At 49.5% G+C, this 24,805-nt stretch overlaps 1 protein-coding gene and 3 long non-coding RNA genes across 14 annotated transcripts in view; 2 read left to right on the forward strand and 2 right to left on the reverse strand.

Moving 5' to 3' along the window:
- TRABD2A (TraB domain containing 2A) overlaps positions 1-24,805 on the reverse strand; it is a 165,547-nt gene that overhangs the window by 115,436 nt on the left and 25,306 nt on the right. For 2 of the 3 annotated variants that reach the window (XR_013349163.1, XM_077843083.1), the window contains exons 3-6: positions 16,802-16,948; positions 14,134-14,308; positions 9,199-9,289; positions 1,694-1,954 (exon numbers count right to left, since the gene is read on the reverse strand). Coding sequence is in view for 2 of the 3 variants with exons in the window: in XM_077843083.1 (XP_077699209.1) it covers positions 1,694-1,954; positions 9,199-9,289; positions 14,134-14,308; positions 16,802-16,948 (674 nt within the window). In the remaining variant the exon portion in view is untranslated. The remainder of the gene's footprint in view (positions 1-1,693; positions 1,955-9,198; positions 9,290-14,133; positions 14,309-16,801; positions 16,949-24,805) is intronic. The other variant, XM_077843084.1, reaches the window with a different exon arrangement.
- Positions 1,801-6,730, forward strand: LOC144280742 (uncharacterized). Of its 2 annotated transcripts, XR_013349167.1 has the most exons (3): positions 1,813-3,614; positions 3,700-4,493; positions 5,597-6,730. It is a non-coding gene; the product is annotated as an uncharacterized LOC144280742 (long non-coding RNA). The 2 variants fall into 2 exon arrangements; XR_013349166.1 differs by having other exon boundaries at positions 1,801-3,614; positions 3,700-6,730.
- Positions 2,498-9,183, reverse strand: LOC144280745 (uncharacterized). Its single transcript, XR_013349177.1, has 2 exons — positions 8,263-9,183; positions 2,498-2,937 (listed from the first exon to the last, which is right to left on the reverse strand). It is a non-coding gene; the product is annotated as an uncharacterized LOC144280745 (long non-coding RNA).
- On the forward strand, positions 7,916-23,054 carry LOC144280743 (uncharacterized). Of its 8 annotated transcripts, none has more exons than XR_013349175.1 (5): positions 7,916-8,608; positions 18,636-18,808; positions 19,873-19,976; positions 21,685-21,784; positions 22,395-23,054. It is a non-coding gene; the product is annotated as an uncharacterized LOC144280743 (long non-coding RNA). The 8 variants fall into 8 exon arrangements; XR_013349170.1 differs by lacking the exon at positions 22,395-23,054 and adding an exon at positions 10,099-14,117 and having other exon boundaries at positions 18,718-18,808; positions 21,685-21,935; XR_013349171.1 differs by lacking the exon at positions 22,395-23,054 and adding an exon at positions 10,102-14,117 and having other exon boundaries at positions 18,718-18,808; positions 21,685-21,935.

Consider the following 24,805-nt stretch of genomic DNA (forward strand, 5'->3'; position numbering starts at 1 on the left):
GGCTCAGTCTGGTGTGAACACCATGCAGACATCCCAGGTCAAGACAGTATGAGCTGAGGGGCCCATGATCTCAGGCCCACCTGGACCTTTCAGCTCAGCTCAGCTGTAAAGTATCCAACACTAGGCCATCTTGCAAGGAAATGGTACAGACTGAAAAGGTACCGAACAGGTCAATTTATTTCTCCACCAAGGACAGTTGAAGAACCACCCTCTGTCAGGCTCCCTGTGTAAATAAACATGGATACCAACATGATCTGCCTCTGTTCTCCAGGTCCCACTTGGCTGCCAGCTTCTCTCCACTTAAAAATGCCAATCCCTGGGGTGCCTGGGTGGCGTAGTTGAGTGACTCTTGATTTTGGCTCAGGTCATGATCTTGACGTCATGAGATTGAGCCCCAAGTTGGGCTCCATGCTCAGCAGAGTCTGCTTCAGATTCTCTCTCCCTCTCACTCTTTCTCTAAATAGATAAAATCTTTAAAAAAAAAAATCTTTTTTTTAATGCTAATCCCACAGCACATTGCAGGACTGCTTGGAGCCTTTAGTGGCTCGTTTCTGTAGACATAAGATTCTCAGTCACTCCACTCCACTTCCTGTCTGTACCCACCTCACCCCTCCGTATTCCCCTTGACTTCCCAGGCTCCAGCCACAATTACTTCATCTAGGTTTCTTCAATATACTCACTCTTTCCAGGCCTTCAAATTGTTCCATTTGCTTGGAACTCCTTCACTCCTTGCTCAGTTGTTTACTCATTCAAAATGTATTATGAAGCACCTATGGAGGCACTGGATCCCTGAATCTCCTGATCCAGACTCGAAAGTTCTGTTCACTGGGCTCCACTTTTGTCAGGTGTCTACTGAGCATCAGCCAAAAGGTCCCTGCACTCCATGAGGCCTTTTCTGATCGCCCCCCCCACCCTAAATAGTAACCTCCAACACACCCACAAGCCCCTTCCCACAGCACCCTACATTTCTTTGGCAGACAAAATCTGGCTTCCTCCCCAGAATGTGAACTCCATAGGGCTAATGCCTGTCTGTCTAGTTTACTCCAAAGCCACAGCACCCAACACAAAAGCAGGAGCAGGAACACAGAAGGGACTCAACACATTTGAGTTGAATTGCACTGGATCCTGGATCCCAGGCCCCTCGGATGTAGTTCTTCCAGAAGACATGCCCTCCAGACCCGGCTGAGCATTACCTCCGACTCCTCTGTCCACCTCTGATCTACCTTCCAAGAGTCTCTGAGAGTGCATTCTGCGGTCACCGCACTCCTTGCAAAATGTGGGGGCTAAACAAGCCCATTCCCACAGGGTTGCTTCCAGCTCTGCAGAACTACAAAATCCCTGATGTGCAATGAAGGGCCGGCAAACGTGCCTGCCCACACTGCCCCCCATCCTTTCTTTAACAGACATAAACATGTTGCCCTTACTCTAGCTTGAAACAACCACCTTCAATCTGGATTCATCTATATCACAGTGAACAGAAGCCCAGTCAGTGCCCAAAGCTGTGGCGTACGGTTAAGGCCAGTCCACGAGGGGGGGGGGGGGCGCTCACCCACCAGAAACTCGGCCACCCCCCGTCCCCGGGACAGTGCGACGGGCATTGCCGGGGTGTTCCCCACCCACTCCCGGTGGGCAGCTCGGATGCCAGGGATGCGCACGGCCCCCCCGCCCAGTCCAGTCCAAACCACTGCCTCACCTCTCCTCCAGTCGGACCCACAGATCGCTGAACTGCCGAAGCCGCGGCCTTCGCTGAGGGCGCGGCCGCCTCCGCTTCTTCCGGAACTTCCGCTCCGCCTCGCCACCTAGGTCGTCACTTCCGGGCGGGGGCGCGTGAGGAGGCAACAGGGCGCGCGCCGCAGCCGCAGGAGCTTCCGGTGCCGGTGCTTCCACGGCGGGCTCTTCAGGGGCAAAGATGGTCGAGGAGGCGGGCCCTGAGGAGGATCTTGGACTCTTCTCTCTGTGAACAGGGGTGCAGGGAAGACGGAGTTGAAGGACAGCACGGTGCCCCCCCTCGCCCTCAGGGCTCAGGGCCTCACAACAGGTAGATGTGAAAGTTCAAGCTGGCTAGGGAGGGTTCTCGAAGCCACCTCCAGAAATGGTCACTTTGATGCCTTAATTTCTCCCTGATATCCTGTCACCACAGTCGTTCCACATCCCCCAGCCCTGGGGAGGAAATAAAAGATACCTTTTTAATTGCATTCGGTTATCAATGGGTCCCTAACAATGGGGCGCAACTGTCTGGAAAGTCGCTGAAGATTACGGCATTGAAAGCGACATGAAAAATGTTTACATGCCACTTCCTTAGGACAACTGAAGAGGCCCTTAATCCCGTTAATCCCTCCTTTACCCTTGCGAGGCCCTCCTCAGAATGAGGCTGTAGCGGCTCCACCCCCACCTGAATGGCCGCTAGTGTTCACAGGACTGGCTTCTGAACCACCTTACCCCAGGCCTCACCATGAACCATCTTTCCAAAAGGGAGTAATGTTTTTCACAACTGATGAGAAACTCAGATTGGCTTCTCGTTTTCCCCAAAAGGCGACGGTAGTCAGCCTCCTCCCTCCACACCCCGCCCCTCTCAAAGAATCTCTTCCGGCGGGGAAACAAGTCATTAGAAAGACCAAGTTTCTTCCCACAACAGGACTTTTGTCAAGGGTTTGGTTGGGGTTGAAGAAGGGTAAGAGAAGAATCCCAGCTACTAGAGGTCAACCCCGTTGCCTCCTGATGTTTGCAGTAAGGGCCCTGAGGCTGCCATCCACCTGAGGAAAGGGAGCAGTGGATGTGCCATGTGCATCTTCCAACAATGTAGGTGCAGCAGACCAGCATATAGAAGACCTCGGTGATTCTGCCCCGATTCAGCCTTGACGAACCGCCCACCTGCCAGAAGCAGGACTCAATTCTGACCCACAACCTGACAGAACTGAGACGTCAGTATTCATGGCCCTGTGTGAGGAAGGGAGGAGGTATAAGAGATAGAAAATGAAAAAGGAAAAGAGGTTGGGCAAAATAAGGTAAAAGAAGGGAATTCCTCAAATGGCAAAGAAATAAGCAAGGCCCCTGTTGTGAACTTGAGGCTGGGAACCCCAGCAACATATAGTTATAGTTACAAGGCCCCTGGAGAACAGGACCTGCCAGATTCATCACTGTCTCCAGAGCCCAGCACCATGCCTGACACGTGTGACACTACTTAGATGAACCTCTTCATTATACCAACAAAGAAACTGGGGCCTAGAGAGGAACAGTCCCCGCCTAAGACTCTCCAAGATTCTGGTGGCCTCCTGGAGGACTCAGGAGCAGATGGTCAGACAGATCCCATGCCCAGGCCCTCTGCCTTTCAGAAGACACCATGTCTATGTCACCCTTGAGCTCCATAGAGCCCCAACAGACTCTGGTACACAACCAGGCACTCAAAAAAGTCTGTTGCTTTTACTTAGCAAAGAACATGGACTCATTCACTAGGGCTCAGCTCTTAAGGCTTCCAGCAGTGGATCCTCACAGTGGGACAAATCACAGTGTTGGTTCTGTTCAGCTCACAACAGACACAAGAAGACCTCAGCCCGGTTACTCCAGGTAGCCAAGGCCAGGGCTTTTGAACCAAGAGAACCAAGTTAATTACCCTTGTATGTGTGTGTTTGGCAGGGAGGGTGTTAATCCAAAAGAAATTAATTTTACTTCTCCTGATTTTATTTTTCTCCTATTTCACAGATGTCCTGGGGAATCATAACACCCACTTTACAATTGAGGAAACTGAGGACCAGGAAAAAAACTTCCTTGCTCTAGGTCCCAACAAGGATTCAGTGCCATTTTCAAATAACATTCATCAGTAAGATTTTTTTTTTCAGGTTATGAAGCTAATCTATTGTCACTATAGAAAATATGGAACATATCGAGTAGTGTCACTATAATCACCTGGGAGAGAGCCTACAGACAAATGCTCATAAGGGCTCAGGCATAGGCTTAAAGGTCCCTAAGGCAGTAGGGTTGGCTGCTTCTCTGCCAGGAACAGAAAATCGCAGCTGCTGAACACAGCCCAGTTCATCCCAGAGCTCTTGGGCTAGCCTAAGTATCCCATCACAGGTTGAGGTTGTGTAGGTTACCATGTCTTGGTCCATCTAAATTCCCAAAGTTTAGTGAAACCTCTAGTTACTTATGAAGCCTAAGCCCGTGGTCATTTTGGCCACAGGATAGGACTCTTGTGCTGAGAAACTGTACACAGTTTCCTGCCTGCATTTCACATAATCTACTTACTCCATGGAAGTCTCCAAGAAAGAAACACCCTGGTTGGCATGGCCTCTCTCCTAAGTACACACCCACCAGGAGGACATGTAGTATCCAGGAAAGAGCCGAGGGTTGAAAACTAGGACAAGATAATTAGCCTTTCTGAGCCTCTGCTGCTTTTCTAAAGTTGACCTATCTCACCTGGTTGCCGTGAAGATTAAAACTATGCACTATGCTTCACACCGGGCTGGGCACACACCGGAAAGCACACAGCTTCCCAGGTACATGCCCCTCTCTCCCAGTCCCTCTGTGTGGGGATGAATGACACTGTATGGACCCCAGCAAGGATGACCAAAACCCTGGACCACTCTGTAGCCAAGGGGACATTCACCAGATCCTCACTGGAATCTGTGGTAGGGAGAACAATGACTCCTAGAACCTAATCCCTAGAACCTGGGAATTCATGGTAAACGGGATTTTGTGGGTGTAATATAGGACTTTGAGATGGGAGATTACCCCAGACTATCTGGGTGAGCTCAATCCAATCACATGGGTCCTTAAAGCCAGAGAACTTTTCCATTCTTCCCAGTGGGAGGTGCAAGCACAGAAGGGTCAGAGATGCAAGGTCACTGGTTTTGAGGATGGAGGGAGGGGTCGCAAACCAAGAAACATGAGCAACCTCTATCATCTGGAAAAGGCAAGTAAACAGATTCTCCCCAGGGGCTCCAGAAGGGAGTGCAGCCCCACTAACACCTTGATTTCAGCCAATGAGCCCTGTGTCAGACTTCTGATCTACAGAACTGTAAAATAATCTCTGTTGCTTGAAGTCAGACTTTATAGTAATTTGTTGTGGCAACAAAAATAGAAACAAAAATTTAAAAACCTAATAGAGCATCCATTATCCTGGGAAGAGGTGTGGGGACAGGAGATTGGCTAAATCCTTGGGATCAGCCCAGCAAAACTCCTGTCCCTTCCTCTCAGCTGCAGAGGGAAGGGCAGCTTGACAGCCAGGGGCATCTCCTGTGTATTCCAGCCTGCTGACAGGTGGAGGGTAGAGGCTGCCAGTAGCCCTCCCCTCACTCCTACATACAGCCCTTCTCTGGCCACTTAGTACTGGTCCACCCCAAGACCCCAGAGGCTGGCAGGGCTGGAGTAAGCTAGGTCACCTGTTGGAAGGCTTCCTGCCCCCACCCACACAGCCTGCCTCAGACCCAAGATCATATTACCAGAATCATCCCTCAAGGGTTATCACATGGCTGCTAAGGAGGGAAAGAAGGAACCAAGTGCCTCCCCAGCCACTGCAATGCCCCTGCCAACACCTTCACTGCGGGCATTTCCCCCACTCTGGACCCTTATGCCCTCACCCCTTCTTCTCCCTGAACAGGAGCTCCTTTCCAGATGTCATGCTCCCTCGTGGCCTGCCCCAGGAGTACTGCTCACCACTGAAAACTCAAAGACACTACCCTAATGCAGCACATACTGTGTGCCAGACATCAGGACAGCTACCACAGAGGCACACACCAAACCCCTTGAGAATTCATGCATGGGGGTGGACCCAGGCTGGAGCAGAGAAGATGATGGATCTCATAGATTTTTTTTTAATTAATTTTTTTAAGATTTTATTTACTTATTCACGAGAGACACAGAGAGGAAGAGGCAGAGACACAGGCAGAGGGAGAAGCAGGCTCCATGCAGGGAGCCTGATGTGGGACTCGATCCCGGAACTCCTGGGATCACACCCTGGACCGAAGGCAGGCACTAAACCGCTGAGCCACCCAGGTGTCCCTCACAGATTCTTATAGAATTAGGGGCGGGGATGGAATGAATCCCTGGCAGAGGAAACTGCATGAACAAAAAGACAAAGGATCTGGAAAGTAAAAAGTGGAAGAAGAAAGGGCAGAAAGAGAAGGGACATGCAGGTAAAGGAGCCAACTGTACATACTGAGGCTCTGACTAGCTGTGTGATCTATTTCTCCATCAGTAGAGGAGAAGAAACACCTTCCTCATGGGCTGTCTTTAAGGGTTAACTGAGTCCGTGTGAACCTGGCTGCCACCTGACAATCGATCAAGAAATGTTCTTGCCTCCCCCTGGAAATGAGAGCAGCCCAGCTGGATGTCACACCGGTTCTCAGCCCTCACAATGCACCGGAATCACGGAGAGATTTTCAAAATATTGATTCCTGACCTCACTTCCTCCCTGAAGCAGGTTTCAGAGTTAGAATCAGAAGTAGGAAGCCTGAGAATAACCCTTAACCAATAACACAGTAACACACGTACACACACACTGGCAGGGTCCTCTTCAGCACCCACAGGGACTGTGTGCCAGACACCAGCCCAGCCAGCCTGGGAGATGGTGCTGAAAAGGGACCAGAGGCCCAGCTCACGATACCTTCCAGAAGCACAGGTCCCCCAGAAACAAGCAGAGAACCACTAAGGGTTGGATTGTCCCTCCAGGGATGGAGGGGAGGAGGGGGCAGGCTCAAGGAGGACGGTGGACAGACAGCAACCTGGACAGGAGGTTTTCTGAGGCAAAAAGCCTGTGCTGAAAAAAAGGCAGAAAAAAAATGTTTTTAAATTTAAAAGGGGGGGGCAGCCGGGTGGCTCAGCGGTTTAGCGCCGCCTTCAGCCCAGGGCAAGATCCTGGAGACCCAGATGCATTTGGGGAATATAAAAAATAGTGAAAGGGAATAAAGGGGAAAGGATAAAAAATGAGGGGGAAATGTCAGAAAGGGAGACAGAACATGAGAGACTCCTAACTCTGGGAAATGAACTAGGGGGGGTGGAAGGGGAGGTGGGCAGGGGCTGGGGTGACTGGGTGATGGGCACTGAGGGGGGCACTTGATGGGATGAGCACTGGGTGTTATTCTATATGTTGGCAAATTGAACACCAATAAAAAATTTATTTAAAAAAAAAAAAAGGTCCTGGAGACCCGGGATCGAGTCCCATGTTGGGCTCCCTACGTGGAGCCTGCCTCTGCCTGTGTCTCTGCCTCTCTCTGTGTGTCTCTCAAGAATAAATAAATAAAATCTTTAAAAAAAGAAAAAGAGGGATCCCTGGGTGGCGCAGCGGTTTGGTGCCTGCCTTTGGCCCAGGGCACGATCCTGGAGACCCGGGATCGAGTCCCACATCGGGCTCCCGGTGCATGGAGCCTGCTTCTCCCTCTGCCTGTGTCTCTGTGCCTCTCTCTCTCTGTGACTATCATAAATAAATAAAAATTACAAAAAAAAAAAGAAAGAAAAAAAAAAGGCAGAGTCTGGGTGCCGAGGCATCAGCACGAAGAAACCGAACTTTGGAAAAGAATAAGAAACCACTGAAGGATTCTGAGGTAGGGACACTTGCAAGATTAGCCTCACAGAAAGCAGAGAATGGACCAGAGGGCGAGAGCCACAGGAAAGGAAAGGAGCAAATCCAAGCAAGGCTTTCATGGAGGAGGCCCGAGGTGTGAGGAAGGTGAGAAATGAGAAGTCTCCGGTGAGGGCTTTTGTAGAGTAGAAGTGCTGCTGAAGAACTGTAACTCCTATTACTGAAAGGGAAGAAAGGGGAAGGAGAGAAAATGAGTGAAAATATCAGAGAGGTGACAAAACGTGAGAGACACCTAACTCTGGGAAACGAACAAGGGGTAGTGGAAAGGGAGGTGGGGGGGTCACTGGGTGATGGGCACTGAGGGGGGCACTTGGCGGGATGAGCACTGGGTGTTATGCTAGATGTCCGCAAATTGAACTCCAATAAAAAAAATTAAGAAAAAAAAAAAAGAACTGTTACTCCTGATGTACTGGACATAGGTATGAAGGGAGGCGGGGTTGAGACAAGCCGAGGTGTACCCAGGGCTGCCTACTTGGAGGGAGCCTGGGAGGACCCTGCCCCCCCCCGGGGGGGGGGTATCCGGACTGCTGGGGAGGACCCTCTGGAGTGAGGGCCAAGCGAGAGGCCCCGGCTTGCAACAGCATGAGTTGAAAGGGGCACCTGGGGAAGGGCAGCCGTGCGCAGACACCACCGCTGACCCTCTCTCTGCCCCCTCCCTCGGCAGAGGGGACCCGCCCTCTCCTCACCACCGCTGAGATCTCAGCCAGGAGGGGGCGCTGCTGACCACCACCTGGAGGGAGTGGAGGGAGGAATGGCTTGTGTTCTGAGCAGAATTCCTGCGTGGAATCCCTGACAGCCAATTCCTTCGAATGTGACTGTATTCGCAGGCAGGGCCTTTAAGGAGGTGATTAAGGTAAAATGAAGCTGTTACGGTGAGCCCTGATCCAATCTTCTAAGAAGAGGAAATTTAAAAACAGTGACAGACCAGGATTGTGTGCACACAGGGGGCGGCCATCTGAAGCCAAAGAAAGAGATTTCAGGGGAAACCAAACCTACCAACACCTTGATTTTGGACTTCTGGCCTCCAGAACTGTAAGAACATACATTTTTATTGTTCAAGTGCCCAGTCTGTGACATTTTGTGATGGCAGCCCAAGCTGACTAGTACAGAAGGGGAAGGAAGGGTCCACAGGGGAGAAGCAGCTCCGGGAGAGAGAAGGGGCTGTGCTCCTGCCCCCAAGGTGGGTCTTACAGGCATGGTTGTGGCCTGTGCCTCCAGCCCCTCCGACCTGACATTGACTGATTCCACCATCCGCCTCCCCAAGACCTCCAAATGCCCACTGGGAAGGCACTGAGCATTAAGCCTAATCACCCTTCCTGGGGCCGCTGGAGAAATCTTCTCTTCCCCTTCTTCTCTGCCCCAAGACTGTGGAGGAAACACCCAGGATGGCTTCTGTGGCTCAAAGTGCCTGGCCAGCACCCCCTCCCTCATGTCTGACACAGCCCCAACCACAACAAGATGCCCGCAGAGCTGGGTGCCAAGTATCCATTGAGCGGGCCAGGCCAGGAACATGGTTATAGCCATGCCAGGGGCCTCTGGAGCGTCCCAGGAGACAGCCCACCCTGGTGCCCAGGCAGCCCCATGCGAGTCTCCCAACCAGGATAGAAGCACAGGAAGATTACTTGTTGATGGGTCGTCCAGCAGGGGCGTGCTCTACCTCATATCCTTCTCGCCGCAAGACATCTAGCACCGTGTTGTTGCCCATGAAATGACCTAGAGTAAGAAAAATGATCAGAAACACGGCAGCTCCCGTGATTACTAAACATACCCCCAAACACACACCCCAGAACAAAGAAGTAACCCCGCCAGCCCTCCGTCCCTACTCCAGACCAGGAGAGTTCCAGAGAGGCAGTCAGGCCTCCCAACCGCCCTCCAGGCAGGCAGGGAGGGATAAGCAGCATTCAGAGATGAGGACACAGAGGATCAGATGGGTGCCGTGCGCTGCCCAGAATCACACAGTAAGGAGACAGCCTAGACACCAAATCCCAACCTTGTACCTCTGAATGCAGTGTTAACAATCCTGACCATTCCCCTCATTTATACAAGCAAACCACCTGTGAGACCCGAGCCCCCTTCTGCCCTATACATAATGATAAGTGCACAGTGAAAACCTCCGTTTAGCAGAAGCCACCACACCTGGAAACCTCAATCTGAATTTTATTTCACTTTTTCCCTTTTAATAAAAAAAAAAAAAAACCCACAAAGATCAGAGAAGCTTACAGCGACATCTTAAAATAAACATTTTTTTTTAATTTTTATTTATTTATGATAGTTACAGAGAGAGAGAGAGAGAGAGGCAGAGACACAGGCAGAGGGAGAAGCAGGCTCCATGCACCGGGAGCCCGATGTGGGATTCGATCCCAGGTCTCCAGGATCACGCCCTGGGCCAAAGGCAGGCGCCAAACCGCTGCGCCACCAGGGATCCCTAAAATAAACATTTTAAAGGCCAAAAGTAGATCTTGAGATTAACCTTCTTTCCTTTCAGGTTGGTTTCGGATTTTTGGCTTTTTTTTTTTTTTAAGTAGGCTCCACACTCAGCATGGAGCCTGACACAAGGCTCTAACTCATGAGCCTGAGATCACCTGAGCTGAAATCAAGAATCAGATGCTGAACCAACTGTACCATCCAGGCGCCCCTCCCCATCCTGAGCATCAGAACTGACATGATCCTCCAGGCTCATATGTCCTTCTCTGTGACAATGTATGCCACTAATGTTCTCAATGGCTCATTAAATTGCAGTAGACCATCGTGTGATTGGGCAAAACTTTAGAGGGATTATTATCTCTACTTTAAATTGAAAAACAGGGAAAACGGGTTGGAGACTTCACTTAAGCAGCAGCAGAGGCCATGCAATTTTGACAACTTGATAGCCAATAATCAGACTGGACAGTGAATAAAGGTACATCCACGCTGCAGGAGAGGCGACGTGCAGTCTGTAGGTCTCTCCCGTGTCCTGTTGCCACAGCTCTAGGAAGCAGGGTAAACCTGGATCAGCCTCTGGGAGCCTGGGGATCCTGAGGGTGGTGACTGTGGCAGAAAGTACTGGGCCGTACTACATTCTTGGATTCAACTGTAGAGTCTCTGACCCCAAGATTGATGAGGGGCAACTGGCTCAGATGAAAGGGACATTGGCAAGACCCCCATCGGCCCTGGTGCAGAAATGCAGTAAACTCATGTGCAGATTATGCCTGGGGGCACCTGGGTGGCCTAGCTGGTTAAACCTCCAATTCCTGGTTTTGGTTCAAGTCATGATCTCAGGCGAGTCTGTTTGTCCCTCTCCCTTCCCCTTCCTCCCTACCTGCTACCACCCCCACCCCGCTCCTGCGCATGCACTCTGTCTCTCAAATAAGTAAATAAATAAAAGATGATGCCTAGACTAGGGGGTGGAAGGAGGCGGGGTGGCTACTGAGCTTGCAGAGTGCTGCTGGGACCCTCACTCCCTCAGCCATTACCACCCCCACACAGCAGGGAGTGATCACAGAAAGTAGCTAACATTCACTGAGCATTAGGAGGTGCAGTGCTTTACACATCACCTCCCCCCCTCAACAACCCTATAAGGGTTATTATTATCCCCATTTTATAGGTGAGGAAGAGGCAGGCAAGATGAAGCCGACCGCATCTCAAACCCCAGTGGTCTGGCTCCAGAGTCCACACTCTCAACCAAGTAGCAATGAAAACAGTATTTGTCAGGTGAACAAACTGCCCCGATTACCAATGCTTTCTCATCGCAGAACCAAGCTATTCTGTTTGACTTAATTTTCCTCCTACTCCATAGCTCCATTTCTCATCTCTAAATTTTATCTCCAGACCCTCACGACAAAAGTTCTGTTTGCTTTTAAACTCTGGAGGTTTTGGTTTTGGGTGATCTTTTGCAATTAAAAGTTTGTGAACCACAGACTTTTTACATTTTAAACCACTAAAGCTAAGTGTCCAGAGGAATTTCTGTGGTTCCCTCTAGTCAACACAGCCTTCAGAAGGCAAGAGGACAAATGTATTCAGGCAGTGGAAAAAGCAGCCCCAGGAAGAGAATTTAGCACTAGCAGACGCCCAGGCCACACCCAACCCCCAAATCCCCAGCAGCTGCAAGGCCTCTACCCAGCGCCACGGCAACATGATGAACTGTGCACGGAGAATCCGGCAAGCCCTAAAGCTGCAGTCTCACCTGTGCCATCTGTCCAGCAGAGTCCCCACCCAGAGAGCCTGCCCCACCATCTGCTCTAATCAACCTGCCAGCCAACCTGCTGCCCAGCCTCACACCACAGGGTGGGCCACGGTCATCTCAGAGCAGCCACCTTTCTTCTCACCCAGTGCCCCACTGTCCACCACTGGACATCAGGAAAGCTTTTGAGATGTCAACTGAGTCTGGCAGAAGTGGAAAGCAAAAGCTGCCACCTCAGGGGTCGGCACCTTCCCATCCTGGAGGAGCCAGCACAGCCTCTGGGATAAAGCCACCAGCTCTGTGTCCTAACAGAGGGCCACCGTCACCCCCCACCCCCCACTGCAGGCACCATGAGGGTTTCTGGGACCTAACTCCTGTTCAGTACCTGCAGGGCCAGAGCTAAGAGCTTTGCTGAGACAGGCCGGACAAGGACACCATATAACACAGAACAGTATGCAATCCAAATTCAGAACGTGAGACTCAGGGAAAAGGAAAACCATTCATTCACATAACTCAAAGGGACTGACCAACTGCCAAAGGCAGAAACTGTTCATTTTTCAGTGAAATGTAGAGCCCAACCTTTCATTTTCTCCACAACAGCTTTATTTGAGTATAATTTACACACACAAAAAAAAAAATTCATCCTGTTTCTTCAAGTTTATTGTTTTAGCAATCTCTACACCCAACAGGGGGCTCGAACTCATGACTTGGAGATCAAGAGTCACATGCTCTTCCGAATGGGCCAGTCAGCTGCCCCTTAGGTTTTCTTTGACTCCTTTCAAGGACTTTTTTAGTTCTCATACATCTTATGTGTCACTTGTTAGATTTAGTACTAAGTATTTTTTTATGTTTTTTAAGGGAACTGCTTTCTTAGCTGCATTTTCAAATTACTCACTGTTAGAGTACAGAAACACAACTGATTTTTATATATTAATCTTGTATCCTGCCTTCTTGTACCCTTGGTTATTAGTTCTAATAGTTTTTTGAGGGGATTACCTACAGTCTTCTACAAAACCATGTCACCTGAGGGGAAAAAAAAAGAGTTTTACTTCCTCCTTTCCAATTTGAATGCCTTTTATTCCTTGCCTAATTTTCCTGGCTAGAACTTTCACTCAGCACATTGTTGAAGAGATGTGCTAAGAGCAGCCATCAATGTCTTGTTCCTCATCTTAGGGGGAACTGCTCCCATCTTTTACCATTAAATATGCTAATGTGGGGTTTTCATACTAACCCTTTAACAGGCTGATGAAGTTCCCTCCTAGCCCAATTTTGATGAGTGTGCTTATCATGAAAGAATGTTGCACTTTATCAACGGCTTTTTCTACATCTATTGAGAGCATCATGTGGCGATTGTCCGTTAGTCTACTAATATGGGGTATTACCTTAACTGACTTTCAGATGTTGTGGAAATGGTCCCCCAAAGTACATCTGCATCTTATTCACTGGAATCTGTTAATGTTATCTTATATGGAAAAAAAAAAAGATTTTGCAGATGTAATACACCTAAGGATCTTGGGATCAGGTGATAATTATACTGGACCTCTCACTCAGCCCAGGTTTATGAAGCTAGTGGAAGAACTGAAAGGAGAAAGCCGAGGCCAGCACACTACCCAGACTCAGGCATTACTGTCTTTAATTCTGGAGGGTGCAAAGCTGTGATAGAATCACTCAAGAAGAGGAGATAATTTCTTTCAAAAAGCCCACAAGAGGGCAGCCCGGATGGTTCAGGGGTTTAGCACCTTCGGCCCAGGGTGTGATCCTGGAGACCCAGGATTGAGTCCCACGTCAGGCTCCCTGCATGGAGCCTGCTTCTCCCTCTGCCTGTGTCTCTGCTCTCTCTCTCTCTGTATTCTCATGAATAAATAAAATCTTAAAAAAAAAAAAAAGCCCACAAGAGGAAATCATTTTCCCAGTCTGTTTCCATGTATACTATTAGTAGTTGGTAATAGCTGATATGTCAGCCCAAGACCTTCCACCTGGGAGGCTCATAGCTGATATGTCAGCCCAAGACCTTCCACCTGGGAGGCTCATCATCAGAGAGGAGAGAGAAGACAAGATAAATTTTATTTGGAAGTTCAAAGAGTGAAACGTACCAGAAAGAAGTTGGGATTAAGTGACAAGTTCAGAAGAAAGAAATGCCTTCCCAGCTTCCAGGGGACTGTGTCACAAGCACCATGTGGAGAGAGAACTACGGTGATGTCACAGGTACCAGCCTGCCCAGCAAAGTTCCAACCGTGCTGGATACTCAGGCAGCAGCTGGAGCTACTTCACAAGTGAAATAAGTCAAAGAAGGTGCCTGCCACTCATCTCATCTCCTACCAGGGGCCCACCTCAGCATTCCCTCCCGTGGGAGGAGCATCGGAGCCCAGCGTCCCATCAGAGGTAACCTGCGACTCACCTGCTCCAAAGGCAAAGAAAAAGCCTTTATCGGGAAACTCTTCCAAAAGGGCCTTCACCCGCTTCCCCATTCTCTCATTCCGCTTGTAGATAAGTTCTTGGCGGAAGTAGCTGTCAATCTCCTGGGCAGTGACCCGCTCCTGAGGTGGCAGCGTGGAGTTAATAAAATTGGGAACCTCCATCAAAAGAAAAAGAAAAATTAGGGGCAACAGAGTTACTAACGAAGTTGCTTAATTTGAGTGCCCAATCACCCAGGCCAGGGAGGCAAGCTGCTGTCAGGGGAAGGGGGAGACAGGCATACCCACCACTCTTGGAGTCTCCCACCTGCTACTTTTTCAAACTGTGATATTCTCTGTAACCCAAGCACAAGCATAGTCGATGATGTGCACTGAAAGAACTCTTGGGCTATTTTAAACAGTGCTTCTGCTCTATGTAAATGAGAGTGCTTAAAAAAGAATGAATGAATGAATGAATGAATGGGAGTGCTTGACGCCATGTGTTTGTATAAGGAGACCGTATCTTGCCTAGCACATCCATAGCTTTTACTTGTTTGATCCACACATGCTTTCTTCGGGAAAATAATTTTACATAATCATACAGTTTAGAATCAATAATTCTGACTCTACTACCAAATACAGGGAATGCCTCTAACCATTCAACCGTTTCCCAAATTCCACACATGGTAATTGTAATTATTTCTCCAATTCCCATGTCCCCTTCTTGTTTTCTCCAATGTTCTTTGCCCACTTGGCAAATATTTCACCTGGTTCTGGTACACGTGTAAGCCAATTTCAGTATTTTGGCTAACAACAGGGTGCTCTTAGACCAAGGTTGTGACAGTCAGGGGTGGTGCTTGCAGGAGACTCTAGGTGAGGTGTAGGTGAGGTGAGGGGTAAGTGAGGTGACATACTGAGTTCTCGCCCCACCCCATCTGGATTCCCTCCTCCTAGGCACGTGCTCTCTCCTCTACCCAGGGATTTATCAAAGTTAACCATTTCCAAGGTTTCCTCAGTTATAAAACAGGGTAACCACCCTGGCTGCTTCTCCCACTTGCACAGTAGCCACTCCAAGACCTTCTGAAAGTCCTCATTCTGTAACGTAGCCATCAAGTTCCATTTCACGGAAGACAGATCCCTTTTCACTATTTCCTTGAAATGATATTTTTTTCATCTTCAAACCTAAAGCCTTCCTTTTCTCCTTTATCAACTTTTTAAAAATCATGTCATTTATGTAAGATCCTTCTGTCCATTTCCCCACACGTCCCTCTCTTCAGCACAGCACTTCCTTTGTACCAGCCCCTCCCCACAGGCAGCCCTGAGTGTGCAGGGCGATGTCCCACGGCCACCCTGCTCTCCCTCCTAAATGCCAAACATGACCTATGACCTGCACCCCTCAGCCCGACCAGCCCGGCTCTCCTGGCACCGCAGCTGGCACATCCCCAGTACCCCCACCCCATTGGTGGGGGCCCTGTGAGCAGCACAGGTCTGAAGGAGCCACAGGAAAGGGTAGCATAAGATACCTACCCCTGACCGCCCCGCCAGCCTTCCCATTTGCCCATGTAACTTCCAAATCTCCTGTCCATGTTAGCTGTTCCTGCCATTTCAAATTTTAATTCCCCAGTTGACCTTGACTTGTCTCCCAACTTCCCCCACACCCACCAAGAGTTCACAGAAGAGCTGTCATCACCATAAACTCTACTATTCCTTCGTTAGTGTATTCTTGTTCCCCCTTCTCCTTGCTTGCTTTGCCTGGGTTTGACTTCCTCCAATTCTAGGCTCTCTGGAAAGCTCTCTATCTTTTGACACTTGCACTGCTGAGGCCAGATGCAGCCTCTACTGTCCCACTCCCCAGGCTGCCATTCCTTTTCCAACTCTTACATTCACGCATATTTCCTTAGGACAGAGGCCCTGGATCTAACAGACCCCCAGCATCCCTCACACCATCCTCTCACATGAGGGCACTGGTCCTGGTGCTGGAGACAGCACACTCCCCATCTCAGAAGCTCAGCTGGCACTTGCCACTGCCACGTGGTCTTAGTGGGGGGAGGGGAGGAAACCATGGTTTGTTCCCTGGGAAGCTTGTTGATAAAGAGAAACAAATATCCCTCTGTAGGGAGGCTGCACTCCTCTGAGCTTCCTTCCCCTTGACAGCCCACGGGTAAAGCCTGTCCCGTGTGTCACTCACTGCACCAGCTCTGCCATGAACACATCCAAACCCATCATGTTCATGTGTCCTGGAAGCCATTGCAAGCTGCAGCCCAGGTTCTATTCCAGCATTTCCCAGAAGTGCTACCAGAGTCAGCCAGGGAGCTTTCGCACTCGGATCCCTTCCCTGCTCCAGAAGACGCCCAGGGTCATGAGGCCTGACACTGGATCCTTTGAAGCTTCATCCTTTGCCTGGGATCCAAGAATTAACTCTTATCAATGCCCCTCAGTTCCCACATATCATGAAAAATGTATCTGTTAGCTGCAGTAGCTACTTCAACATCTAAACCTGTCCAATTAAAAAAATAAATTAAATTAAATAAAAACAAATAAACCTGCCCAAGTTTATTTGGGCCCTTTATGACCTCAATCCTTTGTACACAGAAGGTCTAGGTGTCAGCAGGTAATGTCTCTCTTCTTGTGTCTAAATGCACGCCGAGCTGGGCAGAGGACAGGAGCCCTCACCTGGGAGCTGTCATGGCTGAAAATGACGGAGCTGAGGTCCCCACACTTATAGTGCTTGATGAGATCCTCCGTTGTGTAGGGGATCTGAAGGCTGCCTGCTCGGAGGCTCTCCTGCTGTAGGAGGGTCTGGTTCAAAGCAAAGAGGACCTAAGGAGAGAAAACACAGGGCCCTCTTAAGTCCACAGACACAGCAATCATTAGCTGCCATCTTATTTCTTTTGTCCATGGTTGGTAATGGCCTCACGTCCAGGCTCGAGTAAGGACATGGACACTGCTGATAAAGAAAAGGGGGGGGACCACAAATCCCCAGATGTGTCCAAAGCAAAGGAGGACAGTCCTGCCCAAGCTGGCCCCTTGTAGGTCACATTGGAGGAAGCACCTTAAGATGGACACAGACCACCTAGAGGTATCCCCTGAGAGTCGCCAAGGGCTAAAGAGATGAGAAGGGCTTGAGATGGACGTCTGAAGAAGCTGGAGAGGAAAGGCAGGAGGCAGCTGGGGACACGCAGATAGACCCATGCGACGACAGCTTTACTTATGCAAAGGACTGGACAGGAATATACGCATGACATACCCGAGTCTACTCTAACCATCAGTGTGGCGTCCGCCGGCTAATGGAGTCACTGGGTCAGTGGAAGGTTAATAGAAGTTATGGAAAAGGAGGAAACGAGGGCTAAACAAAATCGAACAGGTTAATGTGTACCGAATTTCTCAGAGTCTGATATACTCATGGGAGCTGCAGTTCTTCCCAAAGGGAGAGTGTGCCAGGCTTCCCAAGTTTATTTGAGGCACACGTAACAACAAAAGAGTTCACTGGACCATCCTTTGGGAAAATCCAGCTTAAAGTAATTTCACAAAACAGTGGATTCTCCGTAGCACCGGAGTGCTGGGAGGTGGGATCCTGGCACCAGGTGGGACCGGGGCTGGCCACCCTCCACAAGACTCCTGATGGCACTGAAGATGCCGCGGCACTTTCTCTCGCTCTCCCCAGGGATGGGTGCATACATAGCACCTTCCACGGGCCCTTCCATGGTCCCAGTCCCAGTCATCGGTGTGCAGATACTGCCTGGCTGGCATATTCCCTCCCCTTCTGCTGAAAAGCAGATGAGCGGGGTCCATCTGAGCACTCTGGGAGCTCTGCAGCAGGAAGTTTTCTTCAATTCTCCGGAAAGGACATGTCATGTGTCTCTAGTCAGCAAATGACCCCATGCAGGCCCAACCCCCTGACTTTTCTCTTGTTACACATTCTCCTCCTCATTCTGAGCGGCAAAGAGGCAGGGAGGCTTGCTGGGTTGCTTGCCACAGGCCACGGCGGCCCACGCTTGCTGTATGCCCTCCTCCTGTGGCCCTGTGGCCCTTGGTTACTCTGATACTGGCTGTCCCTGTCCTGAGGCCTTAACCGAAGGCAGCAGGGGCAGGTCCATCTGTAAAACCCCTCCTCTCCTGTCCAAATGTCCCTCTCCTATCTGTTGGGCCTGGACCTTCTGGGCCATGCCCTGTCCCCACACCTCTACTGATGACATGAGGTGACAGAGAGACAGATACACCCAGATGCATGTCCACAAATTATGGTCTGTGGAAACTCAGTCTTCTACAAAGCTGAATCTCTGGATTCTAAAGCCACACAATCAGGACCTCTTCACCACCCCTGGGAATGGCTAAAGGATTAGCTGGAGGAACAAAGTTTGGAGGGGGGGAGGGGCAGAATGTCTGCAGAGCCCCAGGCCAAGTCTCACACGTACTCTCAACGTCTGATCTAAACCAAGTTCTCAAGCTCCTCAAGCTCTGCTTGGCTCATAAACACATGCTGATGGATTCTGCTCTTCTCCTAAAGGCACTCAGGGCAAGCCCAGGTATCTGTTGCTTGCAGACCTTCCCCCAAGAGTTTCCATTGACTTCGAAATGCTTTTCTGAAGGTATTCTTGGTATTTAGAGAAGACTGAGTCACCCATGCTTGTGGACAGGCCGATCTGCAAAGTGGAGAAGACTGTGCGGCCCACACAGCAGGTAAAATCAGACCTTTGGTTATTCAGTCCCTTATGTGGTCAAATGTCATTGACCCTAAAGACATTTCACCTGTTCATAACAAGCTTCCAAAACCTTGCCAGGATGTTTGCCTTTGCTTCTTAATGTTTACTTTTTTTTTTTTTAAGATTTTATTTATTTATTCATGAGAGACACAGAAAGAGACAGAGACATAGGCGGAGGGAGAAGCAGGCTCCATGCAGGGAGCCTAATTTGAGACTCCACTCCAGGACTCCGGGATCACGACCTGAGCTGAAGGCAGACACTCAACCACTGAGCCACCCAGATGCCCCTTACGTTTACTTCTAATGATCAAGCTCCATGCAACCAGGGGCAGAGACTTAAGAGACACTGCTGGAGATGCCTTCTTTGGGGCAAACCAGCAGGGGGGCCTTCTGTGTCCACCCCCGTAACTACCCACTGTTCCTCTGCAGGAAATCTCGAGGCCTCAGAACACAAGTCAGGGAGCACAAAACAATACACAGCCCCAAAGTCAGCTTTCTAAAACTGTGGAGATCCAAACCTAGCTGCCTCAGAGACTACTTTGGCATCTCCAAAGGCCCCACAGTCTGCCAGAATTAATGACTATTGGTCATTCTTATGTAATTTATTCTCCTCGCTGTGGTTGGCAAAGTCTGAGCCAGCCTGACAAATTCAGGGTATCAGGATATGACTCACAGATTAGCAAATTCCTTAGCAACAGCGATATTGGGTTACATTAACCATAGAGGCCTCTTCCAGGTTTATCCTGATGGGGTGTGGTCATTGACCTGGCCTCCTAGCCTTATAGGATCACATCTGGTACTGTTCCTGGGCAGCCAAAAAGGCCAGGTACAGTGGGCAGCCTGTCCAACTGAGAGCCAAGGCAGCCGACCAGGAAGGGAAGGCAGGCAAAGGAGCAACACAGGGTCCTAGCTGAGTGGCCTCGGCCACGCAAGCTCCCCATCACGTCACCCCTAACCAGCTCCCTGCCACCCGCCCCTCCTCCCCTCTGTCCAGTCCCCTTCTTTGGAGTCTCTGCTACATTTTCTCACATGCTCTATCAGTTTCCTGCAGCTGCCATAACAAAGGACCACAACCTGGGAGCTTCAACAACAGAAATGTATTGTGTCACAGTTCTGGAGGCCAGAAGTCCAAAATCAAGGTGCTGGTAGGTCCATGTTCCCCCTGAAGAGGGAAGGGAAGGATCCGTTCTACATCTGTCTCCTGGCTTCTGGGCCTTCCTTGGCTTGTGGCTGCAGAACTCCAGTCTCCACGTGGCGTGCTCCCTATGCATGTGTGTGTCCACATTTCCCCTTTGTATAAGGGCACAGTCATGTTGGACGAGCGCCCACCCCAATGACCTAATCTTACATCATCTGAAAAGACCCACTTTCCAAATAAGGTCACATTATCAGGTCCCGTGGGTTAGGACTTCAATGTAAGCATTTGGAGACACAAGTCAAAACATGTCAGTCTTAGCTTACTTTTTTTAGTAGTTCATATGAATACAGTAGAAATTTCAAACAGTACTAAGAAAAAAGGCTCCCTCCTATTCCTATACCCCAACCCCTCCTCCCTAAAAACCACCACTGCAGCCAGTGGCTTGGGTATCTTTCCAGGGACAGTCTTTGTGTAAAAGGTGACAGACAGACTGATGACACATGATATGGAGACAGACAGAGAAGTATAGAGATAGCTCCTCCGTTTTTCTGTTTGTGCTCCTGTTTGTGCCTTCAAGCACTCAAATAAATGCCTTTCCATGAACGAATACTGAAGCTACACATTATACCATAAGACAAAAAGCCATGGAAGAGAAAGCCAGAGCTTGGCAAACAGGGCTATCCTCCATCGTTCCTAAAGTACAGGCAGCCTGAGACCTCCCAATCCATAAGATAAGATTAGTGACTATGGGGAAATCTGCGTGGCTCAGTGGTTGAGCATCTGCCTGTGGCTCAGGTCATGAGCCTCCCCTCCCCTGAGGGCAGCCTGCCTCTCCCTCTGCCTATGTCTCTGCCCCTCTCTCTGTAGCTCTCAAGAATAAATAAATAAAACCTTTAAAAAGAAAAAAAAAAGATTAGTGACTATTGCAAATCACAAAAAAAGGAAATTTCTGACTGGTAAAAGGGACAAAAGTTTCCTACAGCCTTTCCAGTGAGAAAGCAGACTGGATGCAGAAGCCCCAAAGGCACCCCAGAGATGTCTCCAATTGCCCCCCGTCCAAAGCTGCCCTAGTGTGGCAGGATTGTGGAGCCCAACCGCCAAGAAAGAGTTCTTGAGATGCTGCACAGTGCCACTTAGAACATGTATTTAAGTAGCACGGGGACATGACCTGCAGGCCCAGAAAGCTGCACCTTCTCTGTATGAAGCTGGCGGTTATATGCTTAGTACTTACTCAAGGAGGAAGGCGATGTGCAGGGAGTATGAGATTCTAAACATCTTCTGCGAATTTACACTCAGAAAATGACTTTCGTAGGATTTCTATGGTGCTTATCATTCAGTTCACTATTAACTATCGGTGAGATCTACAGGCAGTCATGAGACCCTTTATGAATGTAGCAACCCTTTATGACCCTTTATGGATCAGCATGTATCTGATCCTTATTGAAAACTATGTAGGCTGGGATCCCTGGGTGGTGCAGCGGTTTGGCGCCTGCCTTTGGCCCAGGGCGCGATCCTGGAGACCCGGGATCGAATCCCACGTCGGGCTCCCGGTGCATGGAGCCTGCTTCTCCCTCTGCCTCTCTCTCTCTCTCTCTCTCTCTGTGACTATCATAAATAAATAAAAATTAAAAAAAAAAAAAGAAAAGAAAACTATGTAGGCTATAGATGAGCTTCTGGGCTAAAGGTGAACATTTTTCCACTTCTCTCATCTTCAGAACCTCTACTATAGGCTCAGGCTGACACAAGCAGGCCCCGAGGAGAAATCCAGGCACAATTCTACAGATGAAGATTTCAGACAATCCTGCAAAGACTCAGGTTCATCTCTCCAAGATCTCAGATAAGCCTTGTCCTCCAGACACTCAAATGACTTGGTTTTCCCATGAACCTTTAAGCCAGTGTTTTCCAAACCACAGATTGCAACTCATTATCCACCATTTCTTGTTGACATAAATCTTGGCATGCTCTACCCACTGCTCTGGAGCTTGCTTATTTCTTTTAATCTTGCGTATCCATCCATACAGTGCATCCAGGTCTGTTCCATGCTTTGTAACAGCTCCACATAAATCGGTGCAACCGCCCCCTTATGGGCACCTTTTGTCATTACAGCTACGGTAGCCAGAACCGCCACCTACGTGCAGGTGACTCCACGTGCTGGCAGGGCTGAGAGTCACTGATGGAATTAAGTCAGGGTTGGAGCTTCAAGAACCTGAATAAGTGAATAGCAAACACATCCAGTTCTTTGAAACATGAACCGTCTCCAGAGAGCCATTGGTGTGCACTGCCCTGCACTCAATTCCTGGCTCAGTTCTCCGACCCTGAATGACAGTTCTCCCCACCATAGTTTTTGGAGTCTGACTCATATCCTCACCAGGAAGGATGTGGGCTATGGGACCAGCATGCTTCTGAAACAGCATTGCTTCTACAGTTTTTTCAGGCAAACAAAACTGTGACCGAACCTAGAAACTAGCACCTAAAACACCATTTCAGAAGAAACGCACATTCTAAATTCTCAACTCCCGCTTTTGGAGTGCTCGGGTAAGTTCCAAGAATTATGCCTCCTGTATGGTTACTATCTTGCCAAGCTCCTTGCACTGATGTAGAGCAAAAAATTCTCTTAAAAGTTCTTGAGTGGGAGATACTTTACAAAGATCCCTGTCACTCCCCTGAGGGCAAAGCAAAAGGCATTAGTGAAAAGAGGACAGAAGGTGGAGGCAGTAGGATATGAGGACAGGGGAACCTGGAGGGGCTCAGCAAAGTCATTAGCATGATGGACTTAGGTTACAATTATAATAATAATAACAGCAGCAGCTCCTCCCCAACCCCCCATAGAGGGAGTCTAGGTGGAGGTGGAAGTCCCAGAGATGTACCATCACAGTCACCACCTGGCCTGAGCTACAGGGAACAGTCACCACCTGGCCTGAGCTACAGGTTTCCCTGCCGTTATAAAAAGGTGGTGCTTTGGGCAGCCCGGGTGGCTCAGCGGTTTAGTGCCACCTTCAGCCCAGGGCCTGATCCTGGAGACCGGGGATCGCGTACCACATCAGTCAGGCTCCCTGCATGGAGCCTGCTTCTCCCTCTGCCTGTGTCTCTGCCTCTCTCTCTCTCTCTCTGTCTCTCATGAATAAATGAATAAAATCTTTGAAAAAAAAGTGGTGCCAAGAGCTGTGAATCTGTTAGAGCGGCACCTGGCCCATAGCGGCCACACCATGGGTGTGCTCGGCACCTCCCAGGGGACCTGCAGCAACAAGAATACAAGCAGAGCACACACTCAAGGACAGATCATAGTTTGAGAGCAACATTATCCTGATCAGCAAAAGAGAAAGGACTGCTGTGCACAACACATCACAAATGGGGACCATGGGCATGGCATCCATCAGCCCACCCTCCATGACCATGAAAAGCATGCTCATGACCATGAAAAGCATGCTATCCATGCCACCAGAGGCCACCAGCAGAAGGACCAAAGGCCCCAAGGCCTCAGAGCTAACCAGGCTCCTGCGCTTGAACCTTTCAAGATTTCTGTCCTCAACCACATGAAATAGCAGTTACACATGAAGCTTGCGACTGCCCATTCCTGCTCTTTTCAGGGTGTCCCTTTAGGTACACGGGAGGACTTCTTACCTGTCGGGAAAAACTCCTCAGTTTTTATCTCCTGAGGCTACCAGGGGAGGGTCCTGGCAGAACTAGGGCCACCCCAGCTGGAGGTACAATGGACATGCCTGTTTCTGTGACAGAGGACAAGCAGAGCTTAGTAGTGGCGGGTCTCAGCAAACACACAAGGTGATGGGCTCACAGTGCTTTGGGACGGGTCCTGCAAAACCTTTGTTATTCTCTGAGGCTCACATTTGGAAGGGCTCAGGGCCAAATAAGCCACCACTGGGAAATTTGCCACCTTGGAGAGGTTCCCAGTGCTTCTCCAGGGTGTACCAAGCTCTCCTTTTTGAATGCTTGCTATCTCAAGGCAGGCACTCTGCTCTACTCTGGGATGTTTTTAACCATTACAAAGTCCTTTGTTCTTGTTGAGCTCCCTGTCTCTCCATGATTGCCGTGCACTCATTACATCATTACAATGTGTGTTTCCATACATGCACAATTTGTTAGCAGCCATCAAAACAGAAAATGTGTGTGTCCTACTTCTAGGAATCTCTCCTACAGAAATACTAGCCCAAGTGTGCACTGCATTAAGTGTACAAGGATGTTCCCTGGGGAACTGTAATATTGCTCTCCTTGGCACAGAATCTGGGTGACCCGGGACTTGAGAGACCCCACTGGGGTGGCTCTCAAAGAATTTGAAGAAGCCAGTCCTACTACAAAAACGGTGGTCTCATCTCTTGGTAGAAGGGAATAGTGTGTCTAAGACTGTGCCAGGGAGCAGCGAGGGGGTCATCAAGGAACCAGCAGACGGTGGCAAGTGGTTGGAGATCCCAGGTACCTAATTTCTGAGACCAAGGAGAAAGGAGACAGTAATCTTTAAAGCAGGTTAAAGAGGAGTCAGAGCAGAAAGATCAAGGCTCATAGAAGTGTCTCTAGAGAGTCATCCCAGCTTTCCTTACTACAGTTTAATTAAATAGAAAGGAAGACCAGAGCAAATAGGAATGAAACTCTCGCATGTGTGTCCTAGGAGACTACTATGAGAATGTTTATAGCAAACTAATTTGAAACAACAAAACCCTGGGCACAGCTCAAATGTCCATCAAGAAGAGAACTGAAAAATTGTGGTAGATGCCACACAACAGTGAAAGTGAACAGTGGTGGGCAGCCCGGGTGGCTCAGCGGTTGAGCGCCGCCTTCAGCCCAGGGCGTGATCCTGGAGACCCGGGATCGAGTCCCATGTCG

The sequence above is a fragment of the Canis aureus genome, chromosome 12 (genome assembly GCF_053574225.1).
Source record: "Canis aureus isolate CA01 chromosome 12, VMU_Caureus_v.1.0, whole genome shotgun sequence".
Lineage (NCBI taxonomy): Eukaryota > Metazoa > Chordata > Mammalia > Carnivora > Canidae > Canis > Canis aureus.